This window comes from Apostichopus japonicus, chromosome 3 (assembly GCF_037975245.1).
Source record: "Apostichopus japonicus isolate 1M-3 chromosome 3, ASM3797524v1, whole genome shotgun sequence".
Taxonomy (NCBI): Eukaryota; Metazoa; Echinodermata; class Holothuroidea; order Aspidochirotida; family Stichopodidae; genus Apostichopus; species Apostichopus japonicus.
The window spans coordinates 5,167,524-5,194,739 of NC_092563.1; the positions used below are offsets into that span (position 1 = coordinate 5,167,524).

General features: G+C 36.6%; 1 protein-coding gene across 3 annotated transcripts; it reads right to left on the reverse strand.

The window, feature by feature from the left end:
- Window positions 1-1,507: 1,507 nt before the first annotated feature.
- Window positions 1,508-25,573, reverse strand: LOC139961158 (protein Skeletor, isoforms B/C-like). Of its 3 annotated transcripts, none has more exons than XM_071960124.1 (16): window positions 25,355-25,534; window positions 23,908-24,066; window positions 21,641-21,713; window positions 18,118-18,226; window positions 15,084-15,264; window positions 13,573-13,645; window positions 12,367-12,553; window positions 10,919-11,161; window positions 10,501-10,633; window positions 9,441-9,551; window positions 7,938-8,084; window positions 7,002-7,046; window positions 4,896-5,012; window positions 4,030-4,146; window positions 3,576-3,692; window positions 1,508-1,552 (listed from the first exon to the last, which is right to left on the reverse strand). In XM_071960124.1, the coding sequence occupies exons 1-11, from the start codon at window positions 25,407-25,409 to the stop codon at window positions 7,996-7,998; spliced, it is 1,413 nt and encodes a 470-aa protein (XP_071816225.1). In that variant the 5' UTR covers window positions 25,410-25,534; the 3' UTR covers window positions 1,508-1,552; window positions 3,576-3,692; window positions 4,030-4,146; window positions 4,896-5,012; window positions 7,002-7,046; window positions 7,938-7,995. The 3 variants fall into 3 exon arrangements, with proteins under 3 accessions (XP_071816225.1, XP_071816227.1, XP_071816215.1); XM_071960126.1 differs by lacking the exons at window positions 1,508-1,552; window positions 21,641-21,713 and adding exons at window positions 2,167-2,283; window positions 20,360-20,424 and having other exon boundaries at window positions 25,479-25,573; XM_071960114.1 differs by lacking the exon at window positions 1,508-1,552 and adding an exon at window positions 2,167-2,283.
- Between the last annotated feature and the right edge of the window lie 1,643 nt (window positions 25,574-27,216).

Genomic DNA, 27,216 nt, shown 5'->3' on the forward strand with positions numbered 1-27,216 from the left:
CTGGGCTAAAAGAGGCAAGAAAATAAGTCTTAAGTCTATACAAATTTGGAGGTTGGAATGACAAGGATTGAGAGTGAAGACATTCAAGGCAAAACTGAATAAAAAAGCAGACAATTAAGTTGGCACAGGCATTCTGGGCTGAAAGAGGCAAGAAAATAAATCCTGATAGTTTACACATTGACAAGTTAGACAGACAAAGATTAAGAGTAAAGACATTGTCGTGAAGCTTAAAAGGAGAAACAAAGACATAGCACATAGTTGAATTTTATCATGGGTTATATGAAGATATTATTCCTAAAACTTTAATAGAATATAATTGTGAATGTTGAAGAAAACATACTTTGTGTGCAAGTGGTTCCAGTAAATCCACTCGGACACTGACAGAAAAAGTTGTTATTGGCAAGGTCTATACAAGTGCCACCATTCTGGAAGGGATATGTATTACAGGCATTCTGGGCTGAAAAATGCAAGAAAATATGTCTTAATTGCTCACACATTTGAAGGTTGGAATGACAAGGATTGAGAGTGAAGACATTCAAGGCAAAACTGAATAAAAATGCAGACTTCTAAATAAGTGATAATTTATTACAGTAAACAACTGCTTTAGTATGTATAACATTTCCAAGGATTTCAAAGAAAAAACTGTGGGGCTTCTGTAATATCTTATATCTTTGTATATTGAAACTAGGGAAGGTGTACCTGGAAAGGTTCTTGACTAATTCACAATTATAATAATGCACATTCCACATCAAAATAATGTTTGGTTATAGCTATAAGTAACATTATAGTACATACTTTGTGTGCAAGTGGTTCCAGTAAATCCAGTTGGACACTGACAGAAAAAGTTGTTATTTGCAAGGCTGGTACATGTACCACCATTCTGACAGGGATTGTTGGCACAGGCATTCTGGGCTGAAAGAGGCAAGAAAAAATAAATTGTGATAGTTTACACATTGACAATTTAGACAGACAAAGATTAAGAGTAAAGACATTGTCGTGAAGCTTAAAAGGAGAAACAAAGACATAGCACATAGTTGAATTCTATCATGGGTTATATGAAGATATTATTCCTAAAACTTTAATAGAATATAATTGTGAATGTTGAAGAAAACATACTTTGTGTGCAAGTGGTTCCAGTAAATCCAGTTGGACACTGACAGAAAAAGTTGTTATTGGCAAGGTCTATACAAGTGCCACCATTCTGACAGGGATTGCTGGCACAGGCATTCTGGGCTGAAAGAGGCAAGAAAATAAACCCTGATAGTTTACACATTGAAAAGTTAAATTGACAAAGATTAAGAGTAAAGACATTCTTGTGAAGCTTTAAAGGAGAAACAAAGACAAAGCACATAATTCAATTACATCATGGGTTATATGAAGATATTATTCCTAAAATTTTACTAGAATAGAATTGTGAATGTTGTTGAATACATACTTTGTGTGCAAGTGGTTCCAGTAAATCCAGTTGGACACTGACAGAAAAAGTTGTTATTTGCAAGGCTGGTACATGTGCCACCATTCTGACAGGGATTGTTGGCACAGGCATTCTGGGCTGAAAGAGGCAAGAAAATAAATCCTGATAGTTTACACATTGACAAGTTAGACAGACAAAGATTAAGAGTAAAGACATTGTCGTGAAGCTTAAAAGGAGAAACAAAGACATAGCACATAGTTGAATTTTATCATGGGTTATATGAAGATATTATTCCTAAAACTTTAATAGAATATAATTGTGAATGTTGAAGAAAACATACTTTGTGTGCAAGTGGTTCCAGTATATCCACTCGGACACTGACAGAAAAAGTTGTTATTGGCAAGGTCTATACAAGTGCCACCATTCTGACAGGGATTTGTATTACAGGCATTCTGGGCTAAAAGAGGCAAGAAAATAAGTCTTAAGTCTATACAAATTTGGAGGTTGGAATGACAAGGATTGAGAGTGAAGACATTCAAGGCAAAACTGAATAAAAAAGCAGACAATTAAGTTGGCACAGGCATTCTGGGCTGAAAGAGGCAAGAAAATAAATCCTGATAGTTTACACATTGACAAGTTAGACAGACAAAGATTAAGAGTAAAGACATTGTCGTGAAGCTTAAAAGGAGAAACAAAGACATAGCACATAGTTGAATTTTATCATGGGTTACAAGTAAAGATAGAGTACATACTTTGTGTGCAAGTGGTTCCAGTAAATCCAGTTGGACACTGACAGAGAAAGTTGTTATTGGCAACACTTAAACAGAAACCACCATTCTGACAGGGATTGGTGTCACAGACATTCTGATCTGAAAGAGGCAAGAAAATTAATCTTGATTGTTTAAACATTAAAAGGTTGGAATGACAAGGATTGAGAGTAAAGACATTTTAGGCAAAACTGAATTAAAAAATAAAGAATAGTATTAAGTAAGCTATAATTTATAACACTAAATAACTATTCCAGTATGTCAGGCTTCTTATTCCTTACAGTGCTGGACTGGGTTAATGAGTAAGGCAACATTGAACAGTGAAAATGGAATCAAATGGAATTTCACTAAAAAACTGGATGACATTGATTTTGCAGATGACATTGCCCGAATGTCATCAACCAATCAACGGATGCAAATGAAAGCAAATTTGCTATCAATGTGACAAGCAGAGTTGGTCTTAACATTAATAACAGAAGACCAAAATGATGCGTATAAACACTAGGAACCAGGAACGTATTTATATTGGTCAGGAAGTGTTACAAGAGGTAGGCAGATTTGTATACTTGGGTGCGACAATGACAAAAGATGGGGGCCGAATGGGAGACATGGCCAACAGAATTGGGAAAGCCAGGGGTGGACCAATACTTCTACAAAAGATTTGGGTCTCCAAAATCATCTGTAGAAGAACAAAAATAAGGCTATACAAAACACTGGTACTACCGGTCCTACAATATGGATGCGAGACCTGGAAAATGAATAAGGGGGATGAAAAGAAAAGCGATATATTTCATAACAAATGCCTCAGGAGAGTGCTAGGGATAAGATGGCAAGAATGGGTCAGCACAAAGGAACTGCTAAAGGGAGCAAAATGGGACCACTAAGCATCGAAATTTAAGAAAAGAAGATGGAATTTCATTGGGCATATATTGCACCAAAACCCAAACAACGACAGCAACTTCAGCATGACTTGGACACCAGAGGGCAGGAGAAAGAGAGAGAGACCAAAAACAAAACATGGCAGAGGACAGTGAACAAAGAGAGAGAGAGAGGGCTGGTTGGCGATCCTGGAATGAGGCCAGAAGCGCAGGTGCCGACCGAGACGAATAAAAATGCTCTGTGGAGGCCTTATTTGCCTCTAGGCAAGAAGAAGAAAAACAAGATTACATAAGGTATAATTTATTAAACTAAACAACTGCTTCAGTATGTGTAACATTTCCATTGGTTACACACAAGAAACTGTTGGGCTCCTGTTCTATCACATAACTTTGTTCAATGAAACTAAGGAAGGTGCGTCTGGAAACATTCTTGACAAATGCACTATAATAATAATAAAGCACATTCCACATCAAAATAATTTTTGATAATATTATAAGCAAATTTAGAGAACATACCTTGTGTGCAAATGGTTCCAGTAAATCCACTTGGACACTGACAGACAAAAATGTTATTAACAAAAGTTGAACAGGTACCACCGTTCTGACAGGGATTGGGAGCACAGACATTCTGATCTGAAAGAGGCAAGAAAATAAATCTTGATTGTTAACACATTTTTAGGTTGTAATGACAACGATTGAAAGTATGACATTCTAGGCAAAACAGAATAAAAAAAAGCAGAGTATGAAGTAAGTTATTTTATAACACTATATAACTATTTCAGTATGTGTTACATTTCCATTGGTTACACACAAGACACTGTGGGGCTCCTTTTCTATCATATAACTTTGTTCAATGAAACTAAGGAAGGTGTATCTGGCAACATTCTTGAATAATTCACAATAATAATAAAGCACACTCCACATCAATAAAATGTTTGGTTATAGCTATAAGTAACATTAGAGTGCATACTTTGTGTGCAAGTGGTTCCAGTAAATCCAGTTGGACACTGACAGAAAAAGTTGTTATTGGCAACACTTAAACAGAAACCACCATTCTGACAGGGATTGGTGTCACAGACATTCTGATCTGAAAGAGGCAAGAAAATAAGTCTTAATTGTTTACACATTTGAAGGTTGGTATGACAAGGATTGAGAGTAAGACATTCTAGGCAAAACTGAACAAAAAAAGCAGAGCATTAAATAAGTTATAATTTATTACACTAAACAACTACTTCAGTATGTATAACATTTCCATTGGTTACAAAGAAGAAATGGTGGGGATCCTACCGTCAATCCATTTATTAATTATATTAATTAATAATAACAATACCAACAACAATAAAAATACTAACAACAAAACCAACAACAATAATTAAAAAATAACAATAATCTTAACAACAACAATAAAAACAACAATAACCATAATAACAATAATAATAATAATAATAAAAATAATCAGTTACTTTTACCATATTCTAACACGACCACAAATGTGGGAGGAGCCCTCAATGGCTTATGGATTACGACTTACACGTTGGATGGCTTCCAATTCAACATGTTAACTCAAATTTGGAATCTTTTCAATTAAAGAAAGTCATTTCAGATGGGAAAACCACAGACTGCTCTTGGATGAAAAAAACCTACCTCACAATGACCCCGCCGGGTATCGAACCTGGAACCTCCCGATTGCTAAGCCTCATTGCTTTAAATACTACAGCCTTTATCCACTCGGCCTCATCGATGAGCAATGGTTGGTCCATTTGATTTGATTTGATTTTTTCAATACTAACAACAATGACAGGATGTGATTAAAGGTTAAGATCTATATACTAGTACCGTCTGTACAATTTGCTCCACTAAATCCAATTCGGCACTGACATTCATAATTATCGCCATCAATGTCTCGACAGGTACCACCATTATCACAGGGATTTGGATCACATATGTCCTGGTCTGGAATAGAAGTACGCCAAGAAACAAGAAAGTAAAATTAAAGCAGATTAACCCATGAAGTTAATGCTTAGTAATTAAGGTTAATAATACAGATGTGTCTTATTGCAATTTAAAGCAAGAACGATCATAAACAAAACATGTGTACCATACTTAACACCTTTGTAGGAAGTAAACAGAGAGTCGATTTAAATTTGCATTAGTAAAGAGATACATACTGACAGGGTCAATCTAAACTGGCCTACAGTAATATTTTGCAGTTATTTCTTACGTAAAACATTAAGCAATATATGTAGTTAGGGCCTACTTGAGTTTATCTGCTTGGACTTGAAATACAGGCAAGGCAAATGGTTAATGGTCCTTCTGTCCTCCAAAACAACAACCACATGCTTCTTTGAAGGATAAGGAACAGATTAAATTTTACATTTCCCTTCTGAACAAATTCGTACCTGACAACCACAGTTTAAAAAAAAAGAGGGCGACCAACAGTTGAACTCACACAGTTTCAACTGCAACTGATTTATTTATGATGCCTCTGATAACAATAAACTTACAATTAATGTTAAGCAAAGAAACCACTGGTAAAAAGAACTCATTTGCATGAAATCTGCCTGTTATAGTTATGATTACATTTGCTCAAGTTTTACCTTAACATTCTTCCATGTTTTACACTTGTCCTGTCTGCGTGCATGTGTGTGTTTGCATGCGATTGTTTTTTTATTCTGACTGAGGACTTGAACGGAGAATTTATTTATTTATTTGTTTGCCACAAAAGTACAAAGTGGAGGGAAGTCTTCCATAAAGCTTAATAGCTTAACAGTGTGGAAGACTCCCTGAAGAAAGAAAAGAAAAGAAAAGAAAAAACAAAATATATATATATGTGTATGAATACATACATGGATATAAGTACAAATTAAATGTTCAATATATATATATATAGTAATTACATACAGGTATAATTTAGTTTTAGTCAGTAACTAGCTATTATTTCCTTACAAAACCACTTCTTAAAGGATGTGACTGACTTTTTATTCTTTAAATCGTTCATGAGAAGATTCCATGTTTTTGTTGCACGGTTTTGTAGGCTTAAAGTTCCAATGGTGGTATTGTAGAGATTATAGTGGGCATGATTAGCATGCCTCGTGTTGTGATTATGTACATCTCTGTTACTGGTTAAAAAATTGTCAAAGGCAGCTGGTAGTAATCCATTCCAGGTCTTGTAGGCAAATAATGCAAGCTTAACTTTAATGAGATCGTGCAATTTTAGTAAGTTGAGTTTCTTAAATAGGGGACTGGTGTGCTCACGTGGGGTTGAGTGTGTTACGTGGCGAATGGCTGCCTTTTGGAGTAATATAAGACTGTTCAGGTTGGTGTTGTATGTACCAGACCAAATAATGGAACAATAAGTGAGATGCGGGACAACCAGGGTCTGGTATAGTGTTCTGAGTATGTTTTCCGATAGATAATATTTCAACTTAGATAATGTACCAACATTCCGTGCAATTATACTGCAGGTCCTCGGATTCCAAGTCCAGGTCCAGGAATTCCAGGTCCTCGGATGTGATTTCTAAAAAATCACCACGTCCTCGCAAGAATTCTATCGTTAAGGGGTATTATTAAGGTTAGGGTTCGTGGATTTGAACAATGGAATAAGGTCCTCGGTCTGAATGTAAAACACATCTGCATGTTTGTGTTAATTGTCTTACAAAGAGCGATTAACTATTACCCTGATCATGTCAATATATAAGGCTAAAATATTTCTTGGCCAATATATAACTGAATATATATACAAAACCACTACTTTCTTGTACTTCTTCCAGAATTTATTCCTTGTTTTCTCCCCGAAAAATAAGTCTTGCTCAAACGTGTCAATCATTTGCTCTCTGCATGAGAAAATAAGGCTTTAACTTTAAAGAAACCATTTAACTTGGTATAAAGGACATCTGCTGTATACCTTGTTCTTCCATAAAAGAAAAGCAATTCATATCATACCTACACTGCCATCCGGATTGACCTGCCTTTTACTGATATGTCCATCTGTAAAAGATAAAAAACAAAAGAAAACTAAAAATACATGTAGAAAAAAAACAAATCCTTCAAAGCTGGATAAGGAATCAATTATTGTACACGGACTTATAACAAACCATTTTTAGAATACAGACAACCGACAAATCGAGGTAAAAAAAAAAGGAGAAAAATGTCTGGTAAACGATTTCATACTATGATATGTGATGTCATTCCAAAATATATATAAAAACAGGCCTATGATCCAACCTAAGGTGATATTTAAAAGACCAAAGCTGGTGTTCTATTCACCAAACCTACACATCTCTCCTACATTGTACATATTGGTCATTCTTTGTTATTTTGCAACATTTTTTCACAAGACAAAATTTGCTCTTCAGATAACCAAATTTAGAGTAAGTCTTGCTTGTCTCACAGACAACCAGAAATAACCCTTAAAAATTACCCGGGCCTATAGTCTTGTTGGAGTGTGCTTCTACTCGCAAACATACTAAACAATTTCTCCCGTTAGGCTATTAATTCATGAATTAGAAAGAGGGTCATGATTTTAATCCTGAGGTCAAAAGAGCAGATCTGCCAGCTTCTTTTGAGATGAAAAAAAACATTAATTAACTGTGACAAACGGTCAACTGCGAGCATGGGAGATAAGAGAGGTATTGATGGGGTTTTCGTCCCAGATTCCCTGTGTGCCAAAGTTTGCTATGAATGCCAACACTCTTGGATACTTCTCAATATAGATGGGAGATATGTATGCTTACAAAGATTTGACTGTCATTGAAGTAGCAACTTATTTCAGACACTGCCAAATCCAGCTCAAGTTGCAACAGTATAGCCAAACATTTCACATTCAAACTATAGAGCAATCATTCATATCAGATTAAATTTGGCAGGATTCTTTCATACCTGGGATGGATGAAGCAACCAAGTTTACGGTATTGTATGACTTCCGGTTGTAAGCATCTCATGATTTCCTGCCCTCTCTCTGACTGTCCTGCAAAAAGTCGAGGCAAACTGTCCTTGCTGAAGATCCAAAGTTGATTTGTAAATTTCCTACAAGATTAACATAAAATAGGGAAATATTTAAGAAATAAGGGTATATTTTAAATGCAGTGATGACCTCATTATGGCTTGACAGCTTTTATTAAAAAATGACACCAACAAGAATGACATAATCAATGAGTTGAAATGATTTGTAAAATTTTTCTTTTGACTTTACACATAAAATGGCCCAGGACTTGATTGTGACTCAAGAATCTTGTTAAACACAGCAGTGAAAGCATCAACAAGAAATATGATCCCTATTTCATTGACAAGAGTTAAAACAAATTTAGAATAATTCAGTCAAGGGGTTACACCACAAACAGCTTTTCTTCTTAACTTTGTTAAAAAAAAAGAAGTCTGAATGTAAAATGAGCGATATCAAGGTTTGTTTTTTACGACAAAATTGTGCAAATACCTCAATATGTCATTAGCAATTGTTGAGTTAAAACTTTAAATCCTGCTTTAACATTTTTTTTTTGATACATTAATATCCATTTTATGCACCTTTACAGTATATAGAAAACATCCAAAGACCCAGCTAATTGCAAGGGTTCCTATAGACTGTCACCAGCTGCTTACTTTCCTAACCTACTCTTACAAGAAAGCAATATATCATCTTTCAGAACTAGTTTTGTCTTTTACCACCAATATCACCCTATATTAATTTATCAATATCATTACGATCTTCCCTGCCTAAAGCAAATACCACCCCTGTTCTCTGTTTATGGCCAAAACCAGTTGAGATTGAAGATCAACCCAAGTTGGTAATGCTAGCCATACTGAACACTGCTCTGCACAAATTCATTATGAAACACACAGTGTATATTTCAGTGATCAAGTCAAAATTGTCTCCACACAGGAAAGTAGTGATTCAGCCATAAGAGCACTTGTGTTTACAATCATACGGTGGCTGGTCAATTAATAAGTTGCGCTCAAGTATGAATCCTAGTATGGCAGTACTTGAGGTAGTTTATGCTATGAAGTAACAAATTATTGATGCTCAAGTGAATTTGAGGAGGACTGTTTTTCTATAGGCAGGCTAATCTTGTTAAGACCCTAGTATGAACAGCCTAGTGTACCAATCTTTTCACAAAGCTATTTTCCCATTTCTATTTGCTGTACTGCCCAGAGAACGCTCCAGGCAACGCTTAAGATACACACTTGCACATTTCGGCCAAGCTATCTTATGTTTTCCTTTGATTTTGGCAGATTTGCTTCAGAAAAGCGAAGAAGCCAATCAGGTTTGCCAATTGGGCCCACTTCCCCCAAAATGTTCATGATAAACAATATCATGAAATATATCAAAGCAAAATAGTAATATATAGCAGTGAAATATTATTTCTTTTGATGATTTCTTTAATTTACCTGATGTTCTTTGATGGCCACGGGAGGCCAAACCGACATTATTTATGAACCCGATCGACCAAAATATGTAGACGGGTCTGTCTGTTGGGATTGGCTTGTCCAGAGGATCATCTGCGGTAAAGTGAGAGAGGGACATGTCAGAAGTTTGAAAACTGAATCGGTGCTTCCTGTACTTGTGTATTCAGGGACCCCCTGATCTAACCAGAACCTGATGTCTCAGCAGTGGGTGAATCTGTGTGTGTGTGTGTTACATGCACGGTGCCACCCAACATTTCACAAAGTTACCATAAACAATGCATTGGAAGGTCAAGTTGTACCTCAGGTTTTCATCCTGGGTAACTGATGAAAAAAGAAATAAAGGATAGCCATTTCTAAACTCTACATCTCATCTTTGGCTTGGATGTCAAAAGAAAATAATCAATGACAAATGTCACCTCATGTCATGTCATGTCACCTTTGACCTCTACCAATCTCTATAGGGTATTTGCACTCACCAAGCTGGATTTATGTACTAAGTATGAAGTTCATGAAAGATGTACTTCTTGTGTTATGGTGTTTACAAAGTTTTCAGTCTTTGACCCCAAATGACCATGGAACTTCACAGAAAACAATCAGCTTTTTTCACTCAATATAGAGGATCCATGATCCATGAAGTTTTGAGTTCATTGTTTACAGGCAAGTGTCACATACAAAAAAAAAAACAAAAAAAAAATGCATGCACACACACACACACGCTATCACAATTGCATAGATTACTTTTGCCTCTGGCAAGGAATCAACAAATGAGCAACTCTATCATTATCTCATCCAAGCAATGGCTCCCAATTCATTTGCTCCCAACCATCTTTTTACAGTAGTCTCTGCCTCCTGTTCATCACCATTTTATACTTGCTATAGCTGCTAATTCCAGCTCTCTGATTATACCTGTCTGATTTGTATGAAGCAAAAGGCTTTCCGTCCAAACCTTTAAATTCACAAGTCTGTGGAAACCCTTTCTTATCAAAACAAATTGAAGATTCATGATGTACATACTAATTGACTGCAAGATGAATGGACTCACCAGATGTTAGAGGGCGCTCTACTGTAATTGTCGTAATGCCATCCCTTATCACTGCTCCAAGCAAGTGTACATCATTGCTGCCCTCTGCACTAAATGTATCCGGACATGCGCCAAGACCGCTGTTCACGACACACTATGTAAGAGAGAGAAGTCATACTGAACAGATGTCCATCAAAGGGACAAACATTCTGCACACTAATTAAAGACCGCATGATATCATAATATTTATTGATCGTTATCACTGGCCATGTTAGACTGATCTTTCCACGTAAGGTGATCAGTCTAACCAACTTGTGTTTTAAGTAATATCCTCTTACACGTTTCCCTCTCCTCTATACCCATGCCCACCCCTCTCCTTATAACCATTAGTTTTACATCAACTAATTACTATAGACTCGTTCATGTTGGTTGACCTTACCTGGGTATTGGCACTCAGATGATAGTCCTCAGCTTGGGGTTCATTGGTACTAGGATCAATCCACACGACTGTTACATCTGATCCGACCATCTGGGTACTCGTATTCGATCCGCTGATCCCAAATGCCATGTACTCACTCAATGCAACCCTCCCACTGAACTCCAAGGTTATCTTGTTGTTCGATTCATCAAGTTGCCACGACACTTGGTAAAAATTGTCTAGCAATACCTCACAGTTTTTGGTCTGCGGGAAGACAAAATTATATCCATGCATGTACATATTAAGTCAATAATTTTGTTTATTTCTGCATGAACAATGCAATATGAACAAGAGGTATCTTAGTCTGTAAAAGTAGCATTTTCTTTAATCATGATATATATGTAAACCAAGTGGTTGTTTTGGTTTTACCCTAATACTAATACACAAAGCAATGCACAGTGAAGTTACTGTTACTACATCTGATGCAAGTACTATATAACACTTTGTAAATATTATATTGTTGTATTATTCTTGCTTTTCATTAGTTCTCATTATTAGTTCTCATTAAGTTTGAATGTAAAGCCCTCAAATTTTATTGCTATAAAATGAAGAATGTAAAAGTTGTCAATGATAAATGTAATCAAGATGTGGTATATTTGATGGCACCAACAAACCCATAGTTACTTTTTTGTAGAATCTGGTACTAAAGATCTGCAAAAGTTCTTCTATCTTAGATACATTCACAGAGAGGTGGGCCAAACTTAGTGAAAAATTTTACAAAACTCCTATGATAACAATTAGCATCTGTACGTAGGGAGGTAAGTTATTGTTACTTTGACATGTTGTGGAGTAGTCAAAAGGAAAGGTAACAATCAGTGTTAGATACCTAAGATGTTACCACTCCGTAGCAGATCGTGTAATTGTTCGAGATGATAGACAACTTAAATAATGGCAGTCACTGCTGTACAGACAGAGCCAAGCTAATTTGTCCTTATCTTGGGATGATACATGACAGACGGTCAAGCCTGCCTATAGAAAAACTGTCCACCTCAATATTCACTCGAGCATTAATAATTTGTTACTTTGATAACATAAGCTACACTGTACCTCAGCCTCAGGTACTGTTTTTACGATTCATCCTTGAGTGCACCTTATTAATTGACCAGCCACCTGTATGAGTGCTCTACTGGCCAGCACTATACTTTCATGTGTAAAGACAAATTTGGCTTGACCACTGAAATAGTACACTGTGTATTTTTAGTCATGAATTTGTGCAGAGGAACGTTAAGTATGGCTAGCATTACCAAGTCGGGTAGAAATTCAATCTCCCCTATGTTTGACCATGGAGCTATAATCTGTTAATAGCTCCATGGTTTGACCAAGAACAGGGTACTCAGGTGGTATTTGCTATAGGCAGGGAAGATCGTAATGAAGTGTTACATTTGAAGGTAATGAGCCATTCACATTACCTCTGCATCATCTGGTATGTAGGGAGGTAAGTTTTCCCTATCTTGATCTGTAATGGTGATTAGGTCAAAGTTTGTGCTGACTTCTGGCCCACTCCAAATCTCAATAGAGTCGACATCATAGAATGTCAGGTCACCAGGTAATGTCATTGTGAGGTTGGCACCTGGCATGAATGAAAGCTTTGAATCTCTGAAAGAGAGATGGATGAGTATTCATACGGTCATATTTTTCCAATTTCTGCCCGACACTTTCCAGTAGTTTGTTGTCTGTGGATACATATAGGCTACAAGGTAACCCAGCCCCTCCCACCAAACTCTCCTCTCCTAGGAGGATCCCCAGGCCCACACGATTCCACATATTGGAGAAACTTCCAAAATGCTTGTTGTGTGACCTCACAAACCCATCGAACGGTATAGCCCATAAACCTTCTCTTAGGTGGTATATAAGTAGACTTGTTATTTTCTCTCTTTTTCATTCACACTACAGGGAGCCAAACTTTATACCAAATGTCATTATTGTAACACAACCTCAAAAGAATTATTAATAATAAAAAGATCAACAATAGCCATTAACAACACTCAGAATTTGCACCCATTATTTCTCATGGGCAATATAAAGATGCCTTTGTTCTTCAGGTATCTGGGATGATGAACTTTGACATTGGAATACAAATAACTTAATACAGCCACCCTAGCTCGTTGTCTCATCTCAATAAATGCACTAGTTATCCAATCTACAAAGAAACCTAATCTCCCCGCCCAAACTTACTGTTTTGGGTATTCACGAATAACGATACTTACCTGTCTCTGATACAAATATGCACTCCGATCTACCTGGCTCATAAGAACTTACTAAAGCATTAACAACTTTATAACTTTGAAACTTAACAACTGTGGCACTACAGTCATCGAAAACACCATTATATGCATGCCGGGATATGGTTACCATATTAATCTTGCTGCCATTCACTGATATAATAAGATACCTCTACACACAAATGTACAGATGAATTTTTACTTTACCCTGCTCTACCCTTCTGATGCATGCACAAGAGTACATACTGCAATACGTACGTTGCTTTGACTATAGTTGTCTGCATATAAGAAATTCAAGGAGAATATCTTGAAGGCAAAGCCATAATCTTTCCAACGCAGATCTATGCTAGCCTAGATTGCTTAATTTCTCACTTGAAGGATATTCTCACTTACTCATCTTCCTTCAGCAACTCTATCTTCCAGTCTGGTGACTCTGGACTTCCAGTTACTGCGTATACTGAGGTTCCTGAGAAGAAAATAGAGGTGCACATAATTAAAATGACCTATTCACATTTTGTTGGTATGCCTGCCTGGCTTTTAATCTACCTTGACAAAGGTTACACATGTTTATTGACAGCCTTTCTCATAAGATGATGTTCCAACTCTGCACTCCTTATATAAGGAAGGGGATCAATTTAGCTGAATCAAGTTGATGAATTGCCTAACAAGAAACAAATGTAATTAAAACCAGAAAGCCAGCAGGCTTAGTGATTCCTTGCCTTATAAGTTTTAAAATGGTATATGGAATCACTTGATTGATGGAGCAACTAACAAAAATGTGTCTGGAAGTCAAGTACCAGAACATCATACCAGATAACTTGGTCAATGCAAAGGTATTACCCTTCTGTCACTAAATGTACTTGTTGTAATAACAAGCACTAATGGGGCAACTGTAAAAGGTTAAGGTATTGTGTTTTGTGTCAAAGCTACAGTCCTGAGATCTTTAATATTGAGAATATAGAACAGTTTAATATATTATGCAGTGATTTCTGATTAAACTTAGATACAAATGACATCTTAAACAGCATCTTAAACCAAATGACCTGTTCCTCCACCAAAAACAGTATGGGGTCTTGTACTCATTATGGAGAAGCCATAGCTATATATACCAGCCACTGCAGTTTTCTATCTAAAAATATCGTATTTACATGGAGTTCAAAGTTTTGACACCTGGTGACCATAAATGAGCTCTCACCTATATCCAATTGTTACACTATTACAGGAAATCCACATGCCAAATATAAAACCTGCATAGGCGACTTTCCTTAAGATGTCATGTTTACAAGATTTTCACACTTTTCCCCTTTGTTGACCTCAAATGACCTTTGACATTCATGAAACACTACAGATCGTCTACTCACCAATGGCAAGCTACCCACCAAGTTTGAACTTCCTGCAATCTCTACTTCTTGAGATATTGTGTGCAAAATGTTTTCAAACTTGTGCTGACCTCAAATGACCATTGACCAATAGCAACAACAATCTCAAACCAGTTCTTCCTAAGGGGATCCTACATACCAAATATGAAATGTATCTCAGTTATCCTTCCGAAGTTAGGGCATTCATTTACGAACAAGTGTCAAACACATACATACTTACAAGCACACCCGTGCCCACACACGCCATGCATCACCATCACATAGATTCCTTTTGCCTTTGGCAAGGAATAAAAAACAAGGAACAAATAACTCCTATTATATATTAAACAACAGTAATAATTATAGGAGATGTAGATGTATATGATCGAGAAAATGAATCATATGGGTTAAGACACCATAATAAAATACCATCACAGCACCACAATAAGGCTTTTCCACATTACATCATCACATTCCTGGCATTACATTAAGCCATCCCATTTGATACCACCACATACTGTATAGCTTGCAGAACATTATACAAACCAGCTTTTAGTAAGCCATCATCAAAACCCATGAAGGTGACTTGTTTGATGTTTTCAATGATAACATTGTCCACGTCAAAATTGTAACCAAGACGACGTCGTCTTCGAAAGGCAAACCCGCCGAGGTCATGCCGCTGGGGCGGCTTGAAGTCACGGGAGATGTTAACATACCCATAATGCACCTGCAAAGAAAGCACATCATGACAGTTAAGATACGAAGATCAGGTGACGGTCATATGATTTAGCTTTCACTTCTAATGACAGTTAAATCCTAGAGTACATGTCACACACAGAGAAGTTGAATCTATGGTGTGCATAAGAATCCCCACCAGTGATATCCTGCATGGCTTCATGCAGTCGGCCCGTGTAAGATTTATAATAAAGTTGGGTGATTGCAGTTCTAGATAAATCCATGAACACTCGATAAGGACTTTGGAATGAAAACATCAAACATTAGTTCAGTGAGTTTACTGAGTAAAAGACATCATTGTGAAACTCAATTTCTTAGTGGTTCACAACACAGTGGCCATGTTTACAAAAGCAACTATAGATGTTGCATTGACTCATTTTCACACAATAAGCAAAACAACAGATCTATACCCTTACTGTATGCATGACCTAATATAAACCATAAAGACCTAACTGCATGTATACCAAATCTTCACATAAGTTCCCAGGTCTCGAGAGTTTGAACTACTCGTCTTTTTTAATCCACAAAGTTTTATGACAGGGAGCATTAAAAATGATGTTCAGAATGTCTAAATGGCTACACAATGGGGCACTCCAGCATTTCTACTGATGGGGATGTCATATTGGTCCTAAATGCATTATGTGGACTATTTGCAGTTCACTAAATCAAAGTTGAACACAATCGCATGAAAGCTAGAGCTGACAAGTATACTCGACACGATGAATGAACTTACACAAAGATGAACTGGGGTGACAGTTTGCCGAAGGTGTTTAAAACAATTTAAATAAAAATTTAAAAAATGTAAAAAAATGTAAAAAAATGTAAAAACAATTAGTTTGACTTGAAACTTGCAAACATGTTTCAAGAGATCTCTTCTTCAGTAATTTGGAATGAAATTAGTGATCAATTCACGTTACTGTTAAATGAGCTGCAGTCAGGGACAGCAAATTGTGAAGTTTCACTGCACTTGATAGGACCAGTATGACAGTGCCCCTCTGCTGACATTGTTGGGGGGGGTGGTTGGAAAGTCCCATATCGCAAAGATCTATAGCATTATGCTGCATACAGAAACCTAGTACTGTCAGTATTATCCCATCTGAGCAAAATATGATCCTTGAAAGTGTTACAGTATGCACAATTTTATCACTGAAATATTCTCAATATATTTATAGGGAAAAATTTTATATCCAAAATAATTCCAACCTGGGGAGATGTCTTAAAGCAGCATTTTGCGTTTTGTCGCCGTTTTCCACATTTTTGACAAGTCCATCAAGTTTTTTGCATATATCAATCACAAAACAGCAAACTAAGATATTAGCCAAGGTTTTTCTCTGCCAAAAGCGTTAATTGGCGAGTATTTAAGGACGTTTGCAGATACTGAGAAAAGTGTCCTCCAACAAATTAAACATTTAATATTAATCGCATGCATACAGTTCCCTCAACCCACTAGTTTGAATTCAACCAATCAGAGATGCAGGTTAAGTTATGAGCCGTTGCTAAAAATAGATTCAAAACGTCGAGTTGGTAACTTGGTACAACCAGCGAGCTGGACTCTAACAGCTCCCTGGTACAACTGCCATAGACAATCTACACAAATCAAGCATGGTGTTGTATTATGTATTGGCCAATGACGTTCGTAGCTTTAAAATATTCATATTATGGGCGAGGTTTATTTGGATCCCAACGGAAAATATCTTCGAGGAAGAACAAAGTTGAGAGTTGTAAATTTTTGACTTTATGCCACCACTTGAAGTAAGATTGGAATAGATATATAACTAGTTATGTATGTCGTTATGGCATCGTGGAATTAGTGAGGTTGCGAAAAACCATAGAAAAGGATGCAAAATGCTGCTTTAACATGTAACATCATTAAACTGTATATCAAGAAACACAGACATGTTGATTATTTATCTTTTTTCTGGGTTGCTGAGTGAAGACATACATGTTCAAAAAATTAATTAAAAGGTACAATCTTTACCCCTTCAACTGCTTTACAATTGCGCCCATTTTTATCCTTCCCACATGGATTTATAGTAGCTTCTTTTGACTGTGTAGTTACACAGTATGGCATAAATACAGTATAATTTATTAAATTCCATTCCTTTTTTTTTCTTCTTTCATTTGCTCATGCTATACTTTTTTTCAGTCTGTTACCACTTTGAATAAACAATCTTGATTTGACCTAAAATCTTATGAACCTCTGATTTCAGTTTAATACTGAGACAAACAGATCATATTCTTAGACAGATATTACAATACTGCATGCAGGAGGCTCATTCTAAAAGAAGGCTTAGACTTATTGTGGAGAGACAAAGAGAAAAGTATAAAAGAAAAATAATGTCAACATCACAGTACTAAAGGGGTTTGTATTTGAATTTGCACAGACTGCCTTGTACGGTAATGCAAATCATTGTTCTCCTCTATCCAGGTAAACTGCAACATAAAAATAAGGGGGCGTGACAGTGCTCTTTCAAGGTTATACAGTATTCAGTATATATATATATAAACTTACTGTTCAATTCAGAAAAAAATATAATATAAAGGATCCAGGGGTACCGAATGAATACTTACAAAGTGCATTTAAGTTCATTGGCTATTTTATGAAGCTATTGTTTGTTTTAACCAATTGTATAATCAACTAATCTGCAGTACAGGATTGTATTAGTCTGCCAAATTCCTTGTACACCTGTAGTGACTTGCCCTGCCACAATCGACATTATAAACCAATGATAAAGAAGCTGGACAGTATCAATACTATCAACGGTGATACAATGGAAGGATATTCCTTGTAACACTATCGAAAGCTACTCTACAAGAGTAAACCGCTATAAAATGGTTTAAATACCTCGAGAGAAACATCCCAGATCGCTATCCACAAACAGTTTGTAATGTCCATGCCAGACGGAAGAACCAACATCACATCTCGTTGAAAGTACAGCCCCAAGTTTGCCGTGCTATAAATGTTGAAACAATGCAGAGAAATATTTAAGCCAGAACTTGATAGAGAACCCCCTTCTCCCCCACCTCCAAAATATAGGAATTTGTAAAACATCTTCAAGGAACTATGAATACCTACATTCAGGGTTACAGCTAGGAGATTGTGAGTGCTGGTTAAATAAATTTGCGAAGCGTAGCGAGCGAAGCTCTCGCATCTCACGGCCGGGGGTCCAGGGGCCCGCTTAAGGGCCCCTGGTGGGGTCCAGGGGCAAATAACAGAAAAAGGTGACATTATTATCATGTTTTAAGGCAAGGGAAAGATAAATTTGTTACCTTTGTTGTATTTCACAAGCATTTTACTATTTTTTGTGCCGGCCGGTGGACTGTTTATTCACTTCCAATGCCGGCCGGCAGGCGTGAGTGGCGGTTACCACCGGCCGCCGCCTGCCGGCGTGGCTATAATGTATTGAATCAAATTTCCCCTTCAGCAAGCATCATCATAGAGATTTTCCCAGCATGAAATCTGTGTGCAGTCTTAAGAATAATCCTCATTCGGAGTTTCTTCGATCCCTCTTGCATTCTTAATTAATGTAATGTGAATGGTAGTGGACTTAATATCAGCTCCATCCAGTTGCAATTGGGCAGGTATTTCTGAACGTGCATTTATACCTAGGTGTGTTTGTTTGTACACATATCAGACAGTTGCCTTTTCTTAACCGAAACACTACCAAACGACGCAACACATGAACCCATTTCATTTTCTTTAATCCGATTCGACAAACACTGAAAAGCTACCGTAAAGGTTGTGAGATGAAAAGAAACTGAACAACAGTCCACATAAATCTAATACTTCAATTCAATTGTTCGCCAAACTCACAGATTTTTGAAGAGGCCAAAATCATTAATTTTATGTTTATTTCAAAGTGGATGATTTTGGGTTCGGTTGCTATGCGTATACCGCAGTTAGAATACGGCTAAAACCATTACGTCTGGCCTGGCCTATAATGAAGTTACATTAGACCTAACATTAAATGTCTTCGATGTTGGTATAGGCCTCTAATACGACATCAGCAGTACGACATTGACTGGCAAGATTGTTTGGTCATCTATTTGAAGGGTTTGGAAGAAATTTGAATCTGGGTTAACATATAGTGGTAATGGTAGTGGTACGGAGTGGTTTGAATACATTATACTGTTTATGTGCGATGATTGAACCTTGCGGCTCAGTGGTGTATTGAGCAGTACGTACTAGTGCAGCACATATGGCAATGGCAAAGCACAGGGAAAATGTAAACAGCTGATATGACCTGTCATGCCTACACATGCATAACCTGGCAAGCGGACTTAAGATTAAACTCACTCATTCTTTAATGTGAATGTGGGGTGGTATTTGCTGTATCTACTGTAGGCGTGGAAGATCGTAATAAGATCAAATTTTTTGGTTTGGAAGAACATTATTAAGATCAGAGGATCAAGAATGAACACACTGTACATGTATAGGTCATATTACCCTAACATGTTCATCCCAAATTGTTTTACTAATGAGTGCTCCAGTATATATATATGTATGTATGTATTTTAGATCCTCCTGCAAGCAGGAGCTAGCTGTTCTGTACATATGTTTGTCTTTAGCAGAACCGAGAAACGATTTCCAGGTTGGTCTGGCTGTGGATGCTTTTAGAAGCTTCAATTGTGTAAACAACTAGTGATTGGTGATATGTTCTCATGCCTTAAAGGGAGTGAAAGACTCGCGCACAAAGAAACCGTAATCTGACCTTGTTTCAAATGAGGTGTTATAACAGAAGTGTTAGACACCACCATCGATCCCAGAAAATACACACAATACCGACAACACAGTGTACATAGCAGCGATGGACATCTCAGGTGCAGATCAAAGATAACAAGGTATCACGTTTCATTACTGTCTGCATTTTGTAGCGACAAGAAAAAAACTTCACTTACAAGCAACGGAAAGTTAACTTTTTCAGAGGGCGGCACTCGGTTTGGGGCGAGTCTTCAATGCCCTTAAGTACTTAGAAGGAATTGTTAGCAATATCTTTATCCCTAATTAGCCTCACAACTAGTGAGCTGTGGTCAAGTGGTCACTACTAAAGGAAATTTGTATTCAGTAGACAATGAGTGACTCTTACCTTAGAGATTGTAGGCATCCAGCTATGTAAGCAATAACTTTACAATTTCCCCATTTATTACCAAACTGAAAAGACAAGGCTAATCCAAGTCAATAGGTCAGTCCTATACCAGGGACCTGAAAGAGCATGATGTTATAACATTCCAAATTTTTCCCAATTGGGGACTTACTCAGCTACCGACCGATCGATGAATGGATCAAGGCAATTACCTTCAGGTAACATGGTTCAAGCATTTATGACATGTGTTTGAAGCAACCAGTAAGCTTGTACCATAATACAAGGGATTCTGAAAAGCTGTGTTCTGAAACGCAATTTTAAAGCAATAAACATGTACCATATGTATTAGATTCTGAAAAGCTGCATTTTATGACACAATTTTAAAGCGATAATCATGTATCATTTATGAGATTCTGAAAAGCTGTGTTTTGTGACACAATTTTAAAGCGATAATCATGTATCATATATGAGATTCTGAAAAGCTGTGTTTTGTGACACAATTTTAAAGCAATAATCACGTACCATGTAAGATTATGAACGGCCGCTGTGTATTCGTGACACACCTTTAAAGCGATATACATAATATAAAGAGATTCTGAAAAAGCTGTGTCTGTATATTTCTACCACTTTAGTGATAAAAGTGAAGCAGTTTAGGATTTTGTCAAATTCACTTGAGATAATTGTATAATTTATTGACAAGCACTGGTGTAGATATGTGAATAGCTCACATCATAAGAGCTATAGCCTGACTTTGTGCTGGACGTATCCTGCTTCCATTTAAGAACCAACTTCCGTAGGCTTTATATTAATTGTATCTGATGCTAGGATTAAAGAGGAGCAATTTCTTATACATTACTTGTAATACATTCTATTGATCATTCATTATCTCTTAATTGTCCTTAAAAGATAAAACAAATTGGCTCTATAGATCTCATTGGTTTCTCAATAAAAGTTACTCTACCTACACCAAACAGATGTCTCATTGATTCACAGTGTAATTACAGCTAGCTAGCACTTGAAACCTATAATTGTCATAATTTGGACTAGTTTATGGAATGTATGACCCATGTATTCAAGTAACACATGTCTCACTGCTCACAATAGGAAAAAAGTCCAGGAACTGAAATTGTCAAACTCGTCTGCCCGGCATTTGTGGGAAGTATTTTCTCATTTCTGCATTGTAGAAGCATTTAATACATTGAAGCAAAGCAAGTCTGAGCCTCCAACTGTTCACCAAATTTGAATTTTCTGACACCGTGCAATATCACAAACTTCACCACTCACGTCCCCATTTCATCAGGAATTATCGCTCCCGTTCTATCTGGTGAATCTGAACGACCAGCCGAGAAATGGGCATCTAAAGGCAAAATCCCAAAGGTGGTTAGAGCATTGCATGAAGTTGAATTTTTAACTTTCAGATGCATGTAAATTAATACCAGTTGAGAGGTTAACGGCACAGCTGATAAAAATATCTGCACATAGTTATATGCCAACTTTTCAGTTAATACTCTACATACAACCTATTCCCAAGGTAACACATCATGGACTCCATGCATACCTAACAGCTGAAGTGTAACAGGTTTAATCTAATTGTTCTGTCATCAAATATGCAGAATGCAGATGACACAGCACTCTCTGTTAGAATATCTAAATCCTCACATAATGTGGATCAAAGTAATTATTAATCAGTGATATCTCATGTTGCTTCTGTATGTGATAAAAAGGACTTATATACTTCTGAACCCAAAGAAATCTAAAGAGATGATTTTTGAATTTTCCAATATTAAACATATGAGGGCCTACTCAATGCCAAAGCAAGGAAAAATGTGATACAGGGTGCCGAAGTTGACCGTACTGAAAAGACGATGTATTTAGGGGTGTGTAAAGACAGTAAGCTTAATTTTAGGTGTCATATTTCCAGAATTTTAAAGAGGGTTTATTATATCATTTCTACTTTATCTTTTATTGTGCCATATTTTAAGGTAGAGGTAAGAATGGAAGTGTTAATACCTATATTTGACCTCATATTACATACGCTGTTCCTGCCCGAAACCATTTTTTACTTGTAAAGGATCAGGAAAGAATTAGAGCCTCCTTGCGTTACTTTGCAAAAATGTATAGCTCATATTTTAACACCCTTATTAACAAAGTTATATAACAAAGTTATACCCTTATAACAAAGTTAACAATGCAGCCATGCATGAGAGATTTTAAAAGGATTTCTCATAAAATTCATATAGAGACCAGAAACACTGACTCCAATACGAGCTGAAGTCACTTCTTCAACAAACTAATTATAATTTGTGAAATAGGACAATCACCCCAAAATTTTCAAACTGTTCATTTTAACACAGTTAACAGTTAACACAGTTAAGTTTATAGGGCTGCAAAATTTATTCAGGGTGTTGTTCCACAAAATTTACTCTAATTCTATTTATTAACTACTAATTTATGTTTTGTACATAGCACATAATATTTCAAGCTTTATAACTGTTTAACTGTTTTTCATATCCTATTTATAAATATGTACTTTCATGTATTTTATACTGGATTTTAATAAACTTGAAACTTAAGTATGTGCTTCTGACATTATAACTTGCCATTCCACCTGAGCATATGTCCATCAGAAAAGTTCATTAACTACAAAATGTACATTTTTAGTATGAAGTTGTATGATCAAGCTTTTCTGATGGATAGTTGACACAACTTCAACCAAACAAAATCTTGATCAGTCAGTGTGGCCAACCTGGACTGTCTGACCATCCATTCCAGCATACACAAAACATTATCATAACATTTTTATAAGAGCCCCTGAAATATGTTCATAACGTTAAATGTGGTGTTATTAAAATGTTGGCATAACGTTTTTATGAGATATTAATGTTATATTAATGTTATATTAATGTTTTTAAGAAAAAATGTTTTGAAATAATTATCCTGAAAACATTTTCGTGACATAATTATTACACAAATAACGTTCAAAACAAAAGATGAAAGGTTTAAACGTTTCAAAAATGTTTTTGCATAGTTGCGTACCAGCTGGGGACCAGCTCAATGCAATTATCAGCAATGGAATGGTTGCGAGTTATTGCTAGTAGGAGGATCTAATATACATACATACATAACAAATTAACCACGGTAAACCCTGGATTATCCCAAAAAGTTTAGGAACAGGGATTCTCAGCTAGGATATGAAAAAGACGTTAGCATTCATATCAGAATTTTGCTGTAAGTTAGCATAGTGCAGCTTGTGAATCATTTTCTGTACAAAACACATATTTCCTTTTTAATATGGAATATACCATGCATTGCACCAGTCTTAGCTTTGGTATTGATAACATGTATGTGATGTTTATTGATTAAAACTTGAAAAACTAGGTTTCAGTGAAAATACATTGCATTGACTATTAGGATACTGATAAACCTGGATCCGGTAAAAAAAAAAGTCTGGATAATCCTACTGTAGTTTTACTTTATAGTATTGAATGAGGAATAGGGTAATTTTGTAAACTGAACTAAGGTTTTCCAATATAGCTGAGAAACTGTCTAACCTGTGCCAAATTGGTTTCCATCAAAAGTGAATCCTTTTATGAAGATTCGTGACTCGTCCACAGCAAAGACGGTTCCCTTTGCTCCCGACTCAGTGGAACCTGCAAATGCAAATGTTCCAATCTCAGTACCATGGTAACGACCACTTGCTAGCTGTAGGACTGTCGAGAAGAGAAGGTGCAAAACATAAATTTATGGAAAACAAGTGATTCTTTTGTTTTCTTCACCAGGCTTTTTCATCTTATTTTTTAAAAAATTTTTTCCTCAAATTATCATTATGGTATATTCATCAATGTTGTAGATTGCATATTCCTTTTTAAGGCATTGAAGACTCGCCTCAAACCGTGTGCCGCGCTCTGAAAAAGTTACCTTTCCGTTGCTTGCAAGTGAAGTTTTCTTCTTGTCGCTACAAAATGCAGACAGTAATGAAATGTGATACCTTGTATCTTTTATCTCGACGAGATGTCCATCGCTGCTATATGCACACTGTGTTGTGGGTATTGACCGTAGCTGTATGTATTGACTATACACTAGTGTCTAATTACTGACGGTAGCAAGCTGTGTGTGTATTTCCTGGGATAGATGGTGGTGTCTAACACTTCTGTTACACCTCATTCGAAACTAGGTCAGATTACTGGCATCAGACGTTTCTTGTGCGCGAGTCTTCACACCCTTTAAAGCAGCTACTAATTGGATAGAATGATTTATGGAAGAGCTTCTTGAGGTGTTAGTCTTATTGAGAGATCTACAGCAAATACATGTACCTTTTCAAACCCTCTTACATTTTATACAAGGAGTTGACATCATTTTGCAAACAACCTTGAATATATGCACAGTCGGCTAATATTTCTTTTGGGGGGAGGGTTGGGGGCTGGGAAGAGACAGCCATAGGTCTTTCATTCACATATAAGCTACTGAGTGACCTTTCAAGCAGCCATGCTTTAATTTTCTGCTAACTAGGATCACTATCAACTAAATGAAAATATCAACATGAAAATAATCAACAATTTCCTTCTGGCTTGCCTGTATGTATAACATTAATTTGTAGGGTTTGTATCCCTTTGATTTATCATTAGCTATATAGCCTAGGCTTAAAGTTAAACCTCTAGTCATTGAGGTATATCCATCACATGCAGGCACACCAAAGCAGTTTTGGTCTTCAAATACTCATGAAGGGACATATGTGACCATAGCCAAACCAAAAAGCATGTTACTGGATGAGTTTATTTCTAAGGTAAAGGCCTATATGCCAAAACTTAGCTAGTCCTAATCTAAGTTCTAGAGTAAAACCATGCATGCAGAGCACTTTCTAACTACAGGTACCCCATAGTTGCCAAACAATGTGCCTAATTAAGTTAGGCTAGAATTGGCATTGGAAGTTGTAGCCCCTCTAACTAGTTTTCTATGGCCAGCCCAAGTTACACTTTTGAAATTAAGTTTCTTTCTTACAATACCACAGCGCAAGAATTATCCCACAAGTTTGACGAACGTATTTCAAGTCCATGCTGAATATTGTATTCGTAGAAACCGTCGACTAGAAATGTGAGTTACTAGTACTACTACTAGTATCTACCTGCCACTGTCGAAGCTCCAGGTACGGTTACAACCACTACGCGATGAATGAACTAGATAACCCTGGAATAGTCTATTTTATGTTTATTTACATACCAGAGCCGTATACGGCTCTGTTACATACATATGTCTAGCACCAACAGCCTGCGGTATAGGTGACGTCATCAAAAGTTTCAGAAATTACGGTGGCCGAATAAGACCATCTAACGTGAAATATAAAACAGAGATTTTACATTGTTCGTAGAGGAGGGTTTTCCTGAATTCTGAAAGGAAAATGGGATATACGTTTTAAAGAAAACACAAAGAAAGAAAATGTCCGTGTGCATCAATGACATCACACCTGTTTGTTTCAAGTTCACTTTTTTGTACAAAATATATCAGCTTCAAATATTGTTATCTCGCAAACGATTCATAGGAAATTCAATTGCACCAGGATGCTTACACAATGTTCCTCTTTCCATCATCAACCAACTATTATAGGGAAATACTTTATAAGGGAAAAAAGGGACATAAGGTTACTTTATTAGCTCTACTTTATTCATTGTTTTACACCGATAATTGAAGATATAAAAGCACGCTAGGGCATTCTGACCGTAGCGGTAGCCTTTATATGCTGGGGGAAGCCATATTGGGTATTTAGGTGTACATTATTTGTTAGGTTTGTGTTATCATTATTTGTTCTACATGCCAAAAAGGGACCTTCTAGGGGAGGAGGTGGCATATGAGCTGTGTGGGTGGGCTTTGTAGGAGACTGTGCTTCAATGTTCTTAATTGAAACTCATATCGGGGCTGAAAATGAAACTGATAAGCCTACACATGACACACATAGACGTAATAACTATATTTATGTACCGTATTTTCACATTAGACTGCTACACTGTTCACGCAGGTTAAATATTAGGAGCTCTCTATGCGCTTATTGTTATTCTTACCAAATTCGCCAGAACCAAAGCAAACAGACGGCTATCGCATTCGCGATCATTCATCTGAGACGTGATGACCTGTTAAAAAAGGCGTTCTTTTAGAACGCCTTTGTCTACAATACATGCCTAGAATCTTGAGGTTGCACGCTACTGACTAATGAAATCAGAAGAAATGATATGATCATTTAGCGAAAACTAACTGAAATAGCGAATACTGTGCAGGCATTCACACTTTCTACTTTCATTTAGAAAGTGCAAATCTCACGGGGAAAGCTGCCCCTACCGGCTACGGCCTTGCACTTGGCATCAGTTAACTTATCAGTTATCAGTTAACAAATAAAACTATTTTATGAACATAACAACTAATCTAGGACTTGAGGATTAATGTTTACCATAGTCATAATAGCAACATGACTAGCAGCTAAGTATATACCCATGCAAGCGTAGTACCATAACGTAGTCTCAAAACTCCTATGAAATGTATCATTATCTCAAACACTTAGAACTATAATTAGTGGACTTGCTAACCAAACTGGTTGCACAATATAATTTACGTGTAGTAACTAGCTAGTAGCTAGTAGTGACTAGCAGTTTAGCACACATGCAGGCGTAGTACCATAAATCCTATGTATCTGTATTATTTCAAAACACTTAAAACTATCGCTAGTGGCCTTGCTAACCAAACTGAATGCATAATATAATTTACGTGTAGTGTTATGTTGCTTGCATACGTGGTATTTATAACATAAACTATAAACTATATATATATGAAAAATAATATACTGGAAAGGTGATAATTAGCGAATGTTGCGGGCT